This window comes from Canis aureus, chromosome 1, assembly GCF_053574225.1.
Source record: "Canis aureus isolate CA01 chromosome 1, VMU_Caureus_v.1.0, whole genome shotgun sequence".
Lineage (NCBI taxonomy): Eukaryota > Metazoa > Chordata > Mammalia > Carnivora > Canidae > Canis > Canis aureus.
Genome location: NC_135611.1, coordinates 65,264,320 through 65,279,572, shown reverse-complemented (window position 1 = coordinate 65,279,572; position 15,253 = coordinate 65,264,320). Strand labels below are relative to the sequence as shown.

At 42.7% G+C, this 15,253-nt stretch overlaps 1 protein-coding gene across 3 annotated transcripts in view; it reads right to left on the bottom strand.

Moving 5' to 3' along the window:
• NCOA7 (nuclear receptor coactivator 7) overlaps positions 1-15,253 on the bottom strand; it is a 147,063-nt gene that overhangs the window by 52,907 nt on the left and 78,903 nt on the right. For all 3 annotated transcript variants that reach the window (XM_077902382.1, XM_077902388.1, XM_077902391.1), the window contains 2 exons: positions 6,033-6,112; positions 3,941-4,048 (listed from right to left, as the gene is read on the bottom strand). In XM_077902382.1, the coding sequence (XP_077758508.1) occupies positions 3,941-4,048; positions 6,033-6,112 (188 nt within the window). The remainder of the gene's footprint in view (positions 1-3,940; positions 4,049-6,032; positions 6,113-15,253) is intronic.

Genomic DNA, 15,253 nt, shown 5'->3' with positions numbered 1-15,253 from the left:
ATATGTGCAGTGCAAAAGGTATGGGACACATCTATAGATACAGCAGGAGCTCACAGAAGAGGAGAATAAGGTGGGTGAGCACCCTGGGCACATCATATAAAGCAAGTAGGTCCATGAGGAGCTTTGATCAGTATGGGAGATTTAAATAGGGAGGGAAGAAGCTTCAAGGAAGGGTACTAATAGCACAAGGAAAGAGAGGAGAAAGGAGTGTAGTGTGCAGGCCCTGAGTGCTAACACAATAAGATCATTATATCATAAGCTGTACAAAGTAGGATCAATAATCTCAATACTTTCTCTTCTATCACTGTCAGCTTATCTAAAAACAAAAATTAAAATCTCCCGAACTGTTCACAAGAGCCTCCTTCTGCAAAACGTACTGGTTCCTGAGATGTTATTATGATCTTTCCATTCAACATGCTTATATTGAGACAAGTGACATTTTGCCATGTATCATATGCAGTCTTAAAATGAGGACTTCTAATGTCATAAAACATAATTCAGCACTATTCCCATAAAAACCTTTCAATATTGTTAATCACCCTTCCCCATCCTGTCTCTATTTCAACTTTAGCTATTTACATCTCTCCTCAATCCAGAAAAAAATGTGAGGCAACAACAAAAGACACCTTGTGATAAAGGCAGGAAAACCAACATCAAAGAGCAATAAGTAAAATGAGGACTAATGACTCCTGAAACTACATGGTCCAAAATTACCAAAACACTCATTGAGAGGTGGGCCATAAAATGGGTTGGGTTTCCGAAGAAACAACGCAAAGAGATGGACGTCATTAGTCAGCAGAATTCAACTTCCATAAGATAAAAACAAGTCGGTTTCTTCTACGTATTTTCTCATTAAGTCTCCTAAAGAGTATCCCAAGCTGAAACTACTGGTCTTTGATGACACAGAGACAGTTAATGCAATGACCAGTTTTGGAGAATTGTTCTTTATAACATCTTTGGGACGCCTGGGTAGCTCAGTGGTTGAGCGTCTACCTTCGGCTCAGGTCGTGATCCCAGGATCCTGGGATCGAGTCCCGCAACAGGCTCCCTGAAGGGAGCCTGTTCTCCCTCTGCCTATGTATCTGCCTGTCTCTGTGTCTCTCGTAAATAAATAAATAAAATATTTAAAAAAATATATATTTTTTAATATTTTATCTATACATCTTCAATGTGGATCATTGGCAAATGCCGAAGTGTAGAGTTCCATAAAAGCAATTTACAGAAGGCTACAATGATATGGTCTTGGCATACAGCTCTTACTTACCTTATGTATCTAGACTAGAGGAATCAAGAGATGACATTTCTTCCAAGCACTTCTCCATTTATATATATATATATATTTTATCTGAGCTCTTGACAAGTGTTAGGCAATACAGGTTAAGTTCTACTGTCTGGCATGTTCTAAATGTCAAATCAAAGGGATAATTCCTGTGCTTACACAGTTCACTGCAGTGTAAACAGAGGTGACTGTTGGATGCTGGAAAGCTCAGTAAGAACATGGGCTACCTCAACAGGAAAGTCAACCTGGAACATGGGCAAGGGTAAAGTTTACCTCCTGACTTCTGAGAATAACTGAGTCTGCTCCCACACACAGGCAAATGAGGGATTTGAGGTCTTCAAGTTCTTTACCGTGAAACAAACCTGTCATCATTTTAGCTCAGAAATTGTTCTAAGCATGTGCAGCTAAGATACTCAGTGATTATAAAAACAACTTGAGCCATGTATCTGCAAGGTTACTAACTTCTGCATGTGCTCAAGATAACTGCTTGAAAGAGTACATTTTTGTACATGTCCTGAAATCTGATGTAAGCATCCAAACTAACAGCCAAACTCAGGACTTCTAAAGAAATTTCTATGCCTCAGTTATTTAAGCTTTTCTGCTATTGGTTTTGGCCTTTTAAGCAACAAAAAGTCTATAGTAAGATGTTAGTTCAAGAAGTTTCCATTTCCGCTGAGAATGACCTCTTATATGTGGTCACTTGCCCAGTCAGACCAGTTCCCTTTCCTACCTCCTGGGCACCATCAAATCAGTCTCTAGGAGGGTGAGTCTCAAATGTTTTGGTATCAGAGCAGATAAAAGCAGCTTTGAGTTATCAGACCCACTGAGATGAAAGGAATACCTACCCCTTCAGGCACTAAAAGTATTTAAAAATCCTTGAAAACAAAAAGTTATCTATAGTTTTTGAAAGCCCCTCAATTTCACTCTTCTTGATTTCTTTTCTTTGTCAGCAAAATCCTGATTACAGCTGGGTCCTGGGACAGTCAATAGCATGTAACTGTTCAGTTATATAAGAGCTGGACAGCATAGCAAAGGCTCGAAAAGACATCAGGGATATTGTGGCCCAACCCCTAACTTCAGGGATTAGGAAACTGAGATCCAAAAGGGAAACCGAGGACTTGCTCATGTCAAACAGCTACTACAAGGTCAGTCGGAAACAAAGCTTGAGGGCTCCTATTTTTGGCATTTTTTTCCATTATAATTGGCACATTAAAACACTCCTTTTGCTTCCTACTGGCTACTGGACTTTAATTTACCTAGTACTAATATTTTATTTGTGGACATAGTTAAGAAAAAAAAAAAAAGAAAGAAATCATTCTAAATTACGTTCCTAGACTCCAGCAGTCTTTAGCCTTGAATTAGTAAATATACATCTAGGTTCTCTGCTATGAGTCAGTGATATATTATGCAGCAATACTCCAGATGATAAGAAATTCCAAAAAGGACAAATCTACTATTAATTTTCCCGGAGATAAATTTTTATTAGTTTTTGAAGAGTTTTAATGCATATCTCCCCTCCATTAACTGGTACTGGCAGTATGCTAATTCTTCCTTTTGACAAGAGCATAAATATTAAAAGCACCATAACACAGACTGGCCAATTTAGGGCCTGTTGGCTTCATATGCTGCCCTTGAATGAAATGCAAAGAACAATATCACCACTTCCTCAATAAAGTCGTACTTAGAAGTAGCACTATCTATTCTAAAAGAATTAAATATCACTATAATGTAGAGATACAGGAAGATGCTCAAGTAAGTCAACAATGAAACCAGAAGGTACTCATGACAGCCAGACAGTTCCATGGATAGGACTGGAAACCTGTCCTTGGGGAGGATCTCCCAAATGAGTACCTCATTAATATTTATTGGCTAAATGTAGTTTTAAAGTAAAAATACAAGAATATCTTATCAAACATGTGGAACATATTAAAAGAATTTGCTGGTTTAACCAAGAGTGGCAAAATTACACACTTAGTCAATTTCATTCAGTTTAATAAATAAAGTATAAAAAACCCGGGGGGAAAAAATTGTGTGGCTTTTTCTTGATAGTCCTGGTAAATGTCTCTGTTTTTGGCTGGTTGACCATTTCTGTCAGGTATCAAATCAAGATAAAAATGCCAAAATTCTGTCTTATTTATTTATTTAAAGTAGGCTCCATGCTCAGTGTGGAGTCCAACTCGGGGCTTGAACTCACGACCTCTGAGATCAAGACCTGAGCTGAGAGCAAGAGTCAGATGCTCACCTGATTGAGCCACCCCAGGCACTCCAAAATCCTGCCTAATTTAAAATCAAATGATGGCCATTATGTATCCCAGGAGTAGAATAAACTGAAATTTGCATTTGTAAATTAAACATTCTAAAAACATTTGAGTTACATTGACGAAAAAGCCAAATTTATCTTCTCCTGATGTCAAAGGGAACATCCACGACATAAACTAATGATAGGTAAGTAAACTGTGTTAACCATTTGCAAAGCCTTCGTCTCTCAACAGTTCCTCAATTCCAGGATGCTTTTAAAATTCTTGATCTAAGGGAAAGGTTGAACCAATGCACATTATCACCAATGTTAATCCCGTGACACTAACAGTGAAGCATCAAAAATGGCAATAAAAGATAAATGCAAAACTTCTAAAAAGTAATATCCAACAAGAAAAGAATTACCTGGCCTGGAACAATAGTATGTGTGAAAAGTTTATTCAGTTCCACTAATTTATTGGGAGTGATGTTAAACTTCAGGGCTATGGAGTTTAGGGTGTCCTGGCTTCCAGCCTAGAATAATCAAACAAACAAGATTCAAAGTATAAAGCAAAAACAAAAAACAAACCTTTCCTTTTAGTAGACAACATTAATCTATTTGTGATATGAGTGAATGAAAAGTAGTTCTATCCAGACTTATTCTGAAAAAGAAAGTGAATACATTCTCAAGTCTTAATAAAACCACGGAAGAGCAAAGTCTTAGATCAATTCATTTCTGAGCTCCCTTATTTTCAAATTTCAGTGTCCACTAATAGATTTCTAAATCTACATTGGCACAACTTAGCTTTGTGTATAGGGAGTTCAGGGAAGGAGAAAAACGTTAGCCATCTGGAGCCGTTACATCAATCACGATAAGACATAAATGTAGCATCAAGTCAGAGACCCTGGGACAGATACTGGAATCATTAAATGTTTAAAACTAAACGGATGCTTGGACATCGACAGTTCTGGAGCAAAATAAGCAATCCGGTAAGTGCTAGCATGGTTCTCTAAACACGATGCTATGAATCACCTTTTATTTTCAATGACAAGTACAAAAAAAAAAACTTGTTAAGTAAAACTTACCTCCGTAACCTATAAATCAAACAGGCAGGCAGATCTGCATTACTAACTTGACCACCTATTTATAGGAGTTAACGTGGGGGTTACTATTTACTCTCACTGCATCATTGTTGTGAAGCATCTCCTCGCTAATGCCACGTCTCATTTCTTAGGAGGGGCTTGTGGATAATACTGTTGGATACACACATGGCCTTAAGAGTTAATATGGTTATTAATGATAGTCCAACACTTCTTGAGTATCTACGATGAGGTAAGGAACTGTGCTAGGTGTTATGGGGATCAAAACATATTGTAGACCATGGCAAAGTGGAATAACCACCCCCAAATCTCTTCTAAAAAGGATTAATTCTATAACCTACAGAGAGATGCCTAGAGATGCTCACAGAACAGGGAGCATGAAATTCCTATGCCGGGCTCTTCTGTGTGACTCTAGAAAGGCTTGTAGATAATTTACTATTCCAAAATAAATGCCAGGGAAGAATCAGGGCTTGCTGCTTGCCTTATATAGAGCCTGGCATAGCATCTGAATAATGAGTAGAAAATAAATACACATGAGAAAATCACAACCAGGCAATAGCAACAGCACTTAATTTCTCATTAGAAGTCAGAGAACACTCCTCAACAATGCTACTACAAAGTGAATTAAAACAAATCTATCGCTGAGTGTTTATTTTGTAACAGAGCTGGGATAAATGACACAGCTCCTGGCCTCCAGGAGTTCATGCTGCAGGAGAGAGATGAGCACCTGACACATACCATGCAGGTGTAGTAGTGGACACAGGCATAGCATTAGTCATCTACTGATTCAACAATATAGAAGCCTGTACCCTGCAAGCGCCATAAACACAATGGTGACCAAAAAAGGGTCTCCACGGTACATAAATCAAGGCACAAGACAGACCTTAAAATAACAATCACATTAATGAACCAATAGTGTTAAACTGAGGTAAATTATGTAAAGGAATATGAATCTGTGAAAGAGCACAATGAAGGGATCTGGCTGGACGGTCACAGGAGGTTAAGAGTGAACATGGAGAGTCATGGGAAGAAGATGTCAAGGACAAAGTTCTGGCTTGTAGAAATGTGTGGCTGATAGAGCCGCTGCTTCCTGAAAAAATACCAAGCCTGGAGGTGGACAGATATGATGAGTAGGCAAGTGAATTTGTGGCGATGGAACTCAGAAAGCACGTCTAGGATGTGACCTAAAATTGGCCATCATTGGCATATCAAAGGTAATTCAAGTCATAGGTTTACATGAGATGGCCCGAGGAGAAAATACGGAGGGAAGAGGAATGACGTAGAAAAGATCTTAAGAAGCTTCATTAATTCATGGACACACAAGAGGAGTGCAGCTAAGGGGCAGGATGAGTCAGGGAGAAAGATCATGCAGATCTAGTGGTGCTAACAAATGTTCATACCTCCTGTTTATACTTACAGTATATTCCACGGTACCATGGGGCTTCTGAACCACCATCTTCTTCTCTTTTTTATCGTGTGTTTTGTTTTGATTGTCATCTGAAGAATAAAATGTATGTAAATGAATAATTTCGTTTTCAAGGATTGAGGAAAGGTGATTTATAGTATATATATTTTTTTGATTTATAGTATATTAAAACTAACTTTCGGGGCCCCTGGCTGGCTCAGTCAGTGGAGCATGAGACTCTTGATCTCAGGGTTGTGAGCTGGAGCCCCACACTGGGTATAGAGATTACTTAAAAATAAAATCTTAAAAAAAAAACACAACACATTCACACTGACTTAAAGAAAACAAAAAATACGCTACTAGGAAAATGGACTAAAGGCACAAATAGACCATACTCTTAAAAAAATATTATTCATCAATGAACACCTGAATAAATGATTTATGTTAACAATAATCAAATAGCACAAATAACAAGGTAATGTTTTATAGTTATTAATGTTTCAAATGATAATACATAATGATGGAGTTAAAGTAAAGCTAGTATAGTTATGATATATATGATGCATGTAAATCAATACCACACTTTTATTTTTTGTTTTTTCACTGAAGTATAATTAAAATAATATAGTGAATCAACAATTCTATACATTACCCAATGTCCATCATACAATGTTATTACACTAGTACTGATTATATTCTCTATGTTGTACTTTTCATCTCTGTGACTTATTTATCTTGTAACTGGAAGTTTGCACCTCTTAATCCCCATCACCTATTTCACCTGTCCTCTCTGCCCTCTCCCTTCTGGCAACCACCAATTTGTTCTCTGTATTTAAGAGACTGTTTTGTTTGCTCATTTGTCTTTTCAGATACTATAAACAAATGAAATTATATGATATTTCACTTAGCCTAATACCTTCTAGTTCTATCCATGTTGTCATAAATAGCAATATTCCATTACTTTTTATGGCTGAGTAATACTCCCACCCTCTCTCCATAAATGTGACACAGCCATATCTTCTTTATCCGGTCATTTATCAGTGAACACTTGGGTTACTTCCATATCTTGGCTATTGTAAATAGTGCTACAATATATCTTTTTGATTTAGTGTTTTCATTTTGTTTGAGTAAATACTCAGTTGCAGAATTACTGGATCATATGGTATTTCTATCTTTAATTTTTTGAGGAGCCTTCATACTGTCTTCCACAGAGGTTGTACCCATCTACATTCCTACCAACAGTCCTAGAAAGTGATTTGTCAATATGCAACAATAGCCATAAAAATGTTCATTCTTTGAGTCAGTAACCTTTCTCTTAGGGTTTTAACCTACGGAAAAAATCAAAAGAAGAAAACTGCCATATATCATAACATATGGTTAGTGCAATATTATTTATAAAGCTGAAAATCTGGGAAGACCAATGGGTCCAACCACACATTGTAAGTTAGGCTGCAGACTTTTTGCAGTTTTTATAGGTCAAAACAGGTCAACCTAAGTGTTTAGAAGCTACATTATGATTTAAATTAATTCTCATGGTTACATACATCTTAATATGATCAACTCAGGTACGGAAAACCAGAGAGACATACTGCAATGGGTAAAAAATTAAAGTGACAAAAAAATACAAAACTGAATTAACTATGAAAAGATGCTCTAATTTGTATGTGATCAGAAAAATGCAGATTAAGACATCATTTAACATCTATTAGCATGGCAAAAATCAGAAAGTTGGACAATTTTAGTGTTGGCAGAGATGTGAACTGTTAGTAGGGATGTTAACTGGTACAGCCGTTCCAGCAAATCAAATATATATATATAGCCCATATGACTCAGCAATCAACATACACCCTTCCCAGGAGGTATAGACTTTATATAAAATAGAGTCACTTGCTGGAGAATGTACGTAACAGCATCATCTGCGGCAGCAGAAAGTTGGAAGGTAAGCAAAATGTAGTAGCTACGCTCCGGCCTTCTAGGCAGTAATTAGAAATATCACGCCAGAAGCACACACTGCAGCATGTTTGCATCAACAGAAAAAGACCAGGATATACAGAAGAATACCATGAGGTATATGTGAACTAGGTACACACAACCGCACATCTGTTGAGGCCACGTCCACAGGGTGGTCTACACGCCCAACAGAGTGTGTGCAGTAGAGAGAAGCGGGAGTGGGGAAGGAAGATACAAAGACATTAATGAATGAACAACAAGGAGCCCAGCTCCACCCAGGGATGCGACACCGTGAACTACAAAGTGTGATGGGCTCGGGGGTCCTACGACATCCCACACCCCACACGCAGCTCACCAATCGCACTGCACCCACGTGACAACTATGAGCGTACTGAGAAGGTAACACGGACACATGAAGAGAGTTAATCCATGTGGTATTTAACAGCCTTTTAAGTATTTCCTTTAGATTACTTAATAATTGAAAACCAAGAAGAAAGGAATAGGTGCTGTCATTAGAGTCCCTGTCCAGTCATTATTATGTCCAATCGGATCCATTCACAGAACCAACGAGACTCTGGAAATTCCTCCGGACTCTACCAGTATGACCTCCCCACCCTCACGTGGCCACATCTACTTTACTTCAGGAAGAGGAGAGCAGGTTTCTCAGACCCCCAGACCCTAGAATCTGTGGAGGGGAGAGTTTGCACAGCCTGTCAAAAAGCCCAATCCCAGAACTCTAGGGCTTTATGATCTGGTGTCCCACCCTGTGAATATGCCGGCTCTCGTCTGTCCCACACTCCTGCCCCTCTCCTTGTCGCCACAGTCCTCAGTCTAGGTGCTCCTGCTTTCCAAACGGGCCCTTCCCATCCCTTCGCAAGCCCTTCCCATTTCCAGGGCCCTTACTTTTCCCATTTGTGGCAGCTTCTGGACCACACCTGTCCATAAACCGTGCATAATTCTTTCTGGTCCTGAGAGATCACTGCCATATGCCACCCACTCATGGGTTTCCAGATTGCTCAGCTGCAAAGGCAAAATGGGTGCGGGCTGAACGTTCTGGATAAAGTTAACTTGTCCACCTGAATCAGTACAAAAATTTCTTTTCGGGCAGCCCCAGTGGTTCAGCCGTGTAGCGCCACCTTCGGCCCGGGGCGTGATCTTGGAGTCCTGGGATCGAGTCCCACATCGGGCTCCCTGCAGGGAACCTGCTTCTCCCTCTGCCTGTGTCTCTGCCTCTCTCTGTATGTCTCTCATGAACAAATAAAATCTTTTTAAAAAAATTTATTTTCCTCTGTCACGGGTGGGTAGGGCAGAAAAATGTCAGACATAGGAACACTATAGATAAAGGGGACAAACAGCCTTCCCTCAGGAATCTAAGGTCTTGAAATTGTCGAGGTAAGGAGCGTGGTGGTGCCTGGCCACCTTCAGAGGGCTCGTCCTTGGTGGGATACCCGGTCCCTACGGAGGACTGAATGAACCCCCCACGGACATCAACGCGTCTGACGAGCTGGGCTATGGGCAACAGTTTCACTGCCAGAGCGTCACACCAGGAATATCCTATGAACCCATCAGGGCCACAAGCCATTTTTACAACGGACTCCACAGGGAAGGCAAAGAACCGGCTACTTCTAAGGACCTGATTCGATCGTCTTCCTCTAGTAGCACAGGTGAAGCTTCGTGTTGCTTCCCAGGGTGTTTGCTGTGGTTCTAAGGACGGCCAGCGCTGTGTCCGTGAGCAAGGCCTGCACGCCTTCCCTAGACAGGCTCGGCCGCAGAGTCCAGGAGGCCCCGAGCGGCTCCGCCTCCAGGGTTTGGGGGCGCCCATCCCCATCTCCAAGGATGAAAGACCTGCCAGGGATACTCCCGACACCTTTACTGCCAGCTGCGGCCTCCTCAGACCCTTCTAGATCCCCCCAGGTCTGCCCCTCCCCCTGCTCAGGAGGACCTGGAGCAAGCGACGCCTTTCAGACCCAAGCAGCTGAACGTCCTCCCGCCTGCCCCGCCTCAGACAAAAAAAAGTCTTCAGAGGTGGTGTTTCCAGCCTCATAAGGAAATTACTGTGACAAAACTGACAAGACCCCTGGAGGAAGGCGGTGTGGGCCAGTGGGGGTGCGCCCCGCGCCCAGGTGTCCGAGGCGCGTCGAGGAGTTAGAGGAGGCCCGGGAGTCCAGGACGCAGGGCCACGCCGCCGAGGAGATTCGGGACGCAAGTGTCCCCGAAGAACAGCCTCAGCCTCGGGGCCCCGCGAGGGGATCGGAGGGGCGAGGGGGCCCCGGGCGGCCTGGATGTGGGGGAGGAAGGACGCGTGGTTCCCGGGGTGGGGGGTCGAGCCCAGGAGAGCCCGCGCCCCGGGAGGGAAGCAGAGGAAGGCCCGAGAGGAACCGCAGACGCCCCCGGGAGGCCACGCGGTGCCCGCCGTGAACACTGGAAGCGGCTCGACTCGGGTGCGGCCAACCCTGTCCCTAAGGTAGGGCTACGGCCTGTGGCTAAAATGAGGTGAGGACGGGGACGTCCTGCGACACCGTGAGAACTGAGGGAAGCAGTGAGCCACCTGCGAGTGACAGGCACCTGCGGGGCGGGGAGGCAGGGGCGAGGCCCGGAGACTGGCCTGGGGGGTCCTGTCCTGGTGCTACTGAAACCAGCGACCACAAATGTCCTGCCCCCGCGTTAGACACGGGGGCCCCCGCGGGGCTCGGGCCGTGACCCCTGGGTCCCGGGATCGAGTCCCACATGGGGGTCCCCGCAGGGAGCCTGCTTCTCCCTCTGCCTGTGACTCTCATGAATAAATACATAAATAAAACCTTTAAAAACCCCCACAAACTTCATTATCTTGCAGTTCGGTACGTTCCTCGTCTGACATGGGTGTCAGCGGGCTACAGCCCCCCTTGTGCTCCTCTCGCCCTGTTCAGGGCCCTTGGGCTTACACTGGGCACACCTGCGTGATCCGGGATGCTCTCCTTAAGGTCAGCTGGTCAGCGGCCTTCGTTCCATCCAGAGCCGTAAGGTGCGTCTGCCGCGTAGCCGGGCAGGGTTTGGGAACGAGGACGCCGAGCTGCCTACCACAGGTGGAGAACAGCTTTATAGGAAAAGATAAGAGGCTCAGATGCAAAGAGGGAAATTGGGGGGGGGGGGAATTCAAGTAGTGACCTCCGCTGCGAGCGTGCCGGGTGGGTAGGGCACACTAAGGAATGCGGCTCGGGCTGGATAGTCTGGTTCTGAGGGAAGAAACGGCAAGAAGACGACAAAACCAAGGTCATTCAAACCTGAGCGTCTGGCTCGTCGGGGACCACGGAGACGGGGCGGGGTCAGGACAATAGACATTGTTCACTACTGTCTCTGAAAACAGACAAGGCAGCTGTGAATTCCCTGGATCTTGAAGCCACAAGCTCTACACGGATTGAGACGAAAGAGACAGGATGAGCCTTTGATTCTGTTATCAATGATCTGAATGTGCGCACACAGAATTGGAAAACTACCTCAAAGGCCAATCCTGTGCTGACCTTCCACTTAACTGGCACGTGTGTGTCCTGTCCTCTTACTCTTCTGGAACAATCCATTCTCTCCCTTTCTTCCATCTCTGCCATAAGCCTGTCTGAACAGGGTACATGAGCTGAAGCACAGGGCCCCCAACATCCGTCCCAAGAGGGAGGACAGTTTTCCACGGCATCCAAACAAGATGGATTTGTAAAGGCAAAACTGGCCTATGTCCCTCTAGATCTTTCCAAGAAAGGGCCACACCTGACTGATTAACACAATAATCTACTTCCAACGACCAGCGTATCCCTATACTGCGAACTGATGCATGTGGCTGTGACAGGTTGAGGACTTTGACCATAAAATCAAGTCATGCGCCATCTCCCTCACGTCACCAAATATTTTCCCAATTACAATTTGGTTTAGGGGTCAAGATGAGCTGAGTTCAAAGAGCAAGCCTGACATGTTCACAGCTGTGCAATGTCAACCAGGTTATTTGAAATCTTTGTGCCTCCACTTCCTCATCTTTCTGTAAAAGGAAGAACTACCTCATGACGTAGTTCAAAAGATTAAATGAGATGACAAGCACAGTGTTTACCTCGGAGCCTGGCACAGAGTAAGTGCTTAACAAATGCTAGTGATATGTGATAATGCAGTCAACGTAAGTCAATAGCAATCTGAATAGAGCAGGGTATTGAAAAAAATTATAAACCTTGAGCAAAAAGGTTTCATTCCCAAAACACAGGAGTGATGGAACACTAACATGACAGAGGATTATATAAATTGCTTAAAAGAGAAAAACCGGATCTGATCACTTTGATACATGCCAAGGAAGCCTTCAATGAAATTAAATAGATATTATATTTAAAAAAATTTTTTTAAATAACACCATTAGAAAACTAAAAATAGCAGTGAGTTTTCTTAAACATGAAGAACTTTTAGTTACTTTTTGATATTCATTGAAAATGTGCTTCTGAAAAATCAATAAAACCCTAAAAGTTGTATATCAAAAGCAATTTCCCTGTGAGAAATGGAAATTCAATGAGTTCATGAGATCACTTCCTGGCCTGTACAGGCAGCGTGTTCTTTACCTAAACACAGCCTAAACTCTGGCACCAGGGAGGCCCCCACCCCAGCTTTCTAGAAGAAAGACTGCATGGTGTGCAGTGGGAGAAATACCCCTAGGCCCTGCAGGAGCCCCACCCCATTTCTCTTATGCCCGGGGTTCTCTGGGAAATGCCTAAGAGCAATTCCAGCCAAGCTTTTAAGGCCTCGGGGCATACTATCTCCCATGCTCCTTCCCTGTTAGGAAGAAGCTAACCTAATGTGATGCACGACTAAACCACAAGAATTTAGGGTCGGAAAATTCAACTTTGTAGTGGAGATGAAAGCAGCAACACTACAAACACAACAGAGACCAACGCTTTGGAACTCCGAGGAGGAGGAGGGAATCTGTCGTTCTTTGGAGGCCACCTTTCACAGCGCTGCCTGCAGCCCAGGCGCAGGATATACTCCAGGTGCCCCTGGTGCACCCGACGGTCTCTAGGAATCAAGCACGGAGCTCTCCAAGGCACACCTGAGGCAACCGGGATGCTCTCTTTTATCAGAAACTGAACACAAATGTTAAAACCACTCTCTAAATACAACAATTCCTACCATCATGGTTCATACTCCACTGTTTTTTGGAATCTCTAGCCAAAGGAAAAGATAAAAGAGTTTTACATACTAAAAGAAAGAAAATCTGATTATTACATGAACTGCCTACCTAAAGAACCAACATCGTAAAAATATCCAGAAATCTGAAGTTGTTCAGTGAGGTGGCCAGAGAAGAGTCTTCTCTATGTGTGATAGAAGTTATACTGTGGAACGTCCCAGGCATAATAGTATGAAGTGAGAAAATGTCTAGGAATAAATATGAGATAATGGCAAGATATATAAAAGAAATTTTAAAAGGTTTACAAAAGTATATAAATGGAAGCTTGAATAAAGGGAGGTATAAAAATATAATGTTCCCAAACTGGAAATCTCATTCTTGTAAATATTTCACTTTCCCTTCAAATTAATGTTTAAATTAAATGCAATTTAAATTAAAAAAAAATTTGGAGAAGGGAAACATGCAAAATTGATCATCATATTTCTCTGAAAGCATAAATACACCACAAGACTATCCAAAATTATTTTTAAAGGAAAATGACAGTAAGAACACTGTTTTGGTGTTAAAACACATGATTATAAAGCCATAGCAATTAAAACACTGTGGTGAAATACCAAAAATTAGAACTATATTGAAGGGATTTAACGTAACACAAAAATGCATTTGTAAGCCACTAAGAAAAGGCTGGCTTTTCCCATAAGTGTCACGTAATTCACAGGTGGGGGAGGCAAGGGTGGGGGTGTGGGGGGTTGGCATGGGACACACTGAATGACAGTCCTCGTCTGCTCCTGGCTCACTGTGTGACTGAGTAACTTTACTACATCAAAGACAGCTTCCCAGCACGTAAAATGGAGATACAGGCGCACCTGGCTGGTTCAGTCAGTACAGTATGAGAGTCCTGATCTCAGGTCCTGAGTTCAAGTCCACACTGGGCGTGGAGCTCACTTAAAAAAATTTTTTTAAATAAATAAAATAGGGATACCAACTGGGCTCCCACAGAGAGTCACTATAAGGATTACATAAGTCAATTCAATTAAGGTAAAACACCCCACAATGTGTGAAACAAGGACTCAGGACTCAGTAAACCTTACAGATTACTATTCAATGAAGTTGAGAGAACGCTAAGATTTGGAGAAAAATCCAAATCACTCTCAAACCAATGCAGATAAAGACTTAATCGTCAAAAATATAAAGTTAGAACTGTTCTTGAAGAAAAATACAGGATATGGGGCAGCCTGGGTGGCTTAGCGGTTTAGTGCTGCCTTCAGTCCCGGGTGTGATCCTGAAGTCCCAGGATCGAGTCCTACATTGGGCTCCCTGCATGGAGCCTGCTTCTCCCTCTGCCTGTGTCTCTGCCTCTCTCAGGAATAAATAAAATCTTTAAAAAGAAAAATACAGGATATGTATTTGCTTCAAGAAATGTGTTGTTGGGGTGCCTGGAGAGCTCAGTGGGTTAAGCGTCTGTGCCTTTGGCTCAGGTCATGATCCCGGGGTCCTGGGATCGAGCCCAGGTCAGGCTCCCTGCTCAGCAGGGCATCTGCTTCTCCTTCTCCTCTCCATTTGTGTTCTCTGTCGCTATCTCTGTCTCTCTCAAATAAATAACACCTTAAAAAGAGAGAGAGAGAGAGAGAGAGAGAGATGTGTTCTCTATTGGTGGTAGACATTTCTGAAATTATTGGCCTCTGTCAAGAGTGTAATGAAAATATCAAATATTATTATTTGGTACCTTAAGGGTAACTTCTGGAACACCTGAATCATAACTATCATAATAAAATTTTATTTTTTACAATAAGATTTTTAAGAGGTGTGCCACAAGGAACCATTATCGACTGAGGATGCAGAGGGCAAGGATGTGAGGACGACTTAACGGTACTAACTAATGACTCGTTTCACCCTCTGCTGACACAGAGGGAAATGCCATATAGATGTTATTTTCCTTCCTTCCAGCCTGTCACAGGCAATATAGTCTGTGACTAACGTGAGTCACGCTGATGTAAACTCTAGAATGCAAGAAGGGTAGGGGAGTTGTTGATGGTGGAATTCCTTACCTGGAGCCTCCTAGTGCCCTCAGCAGGGAGCAAGGCCCTCAAGCATTCCTGGAATGAATCAACTCACATCTCGCTTGATAGGGATCTAAGCAAACAGAGGACTTGAGTTG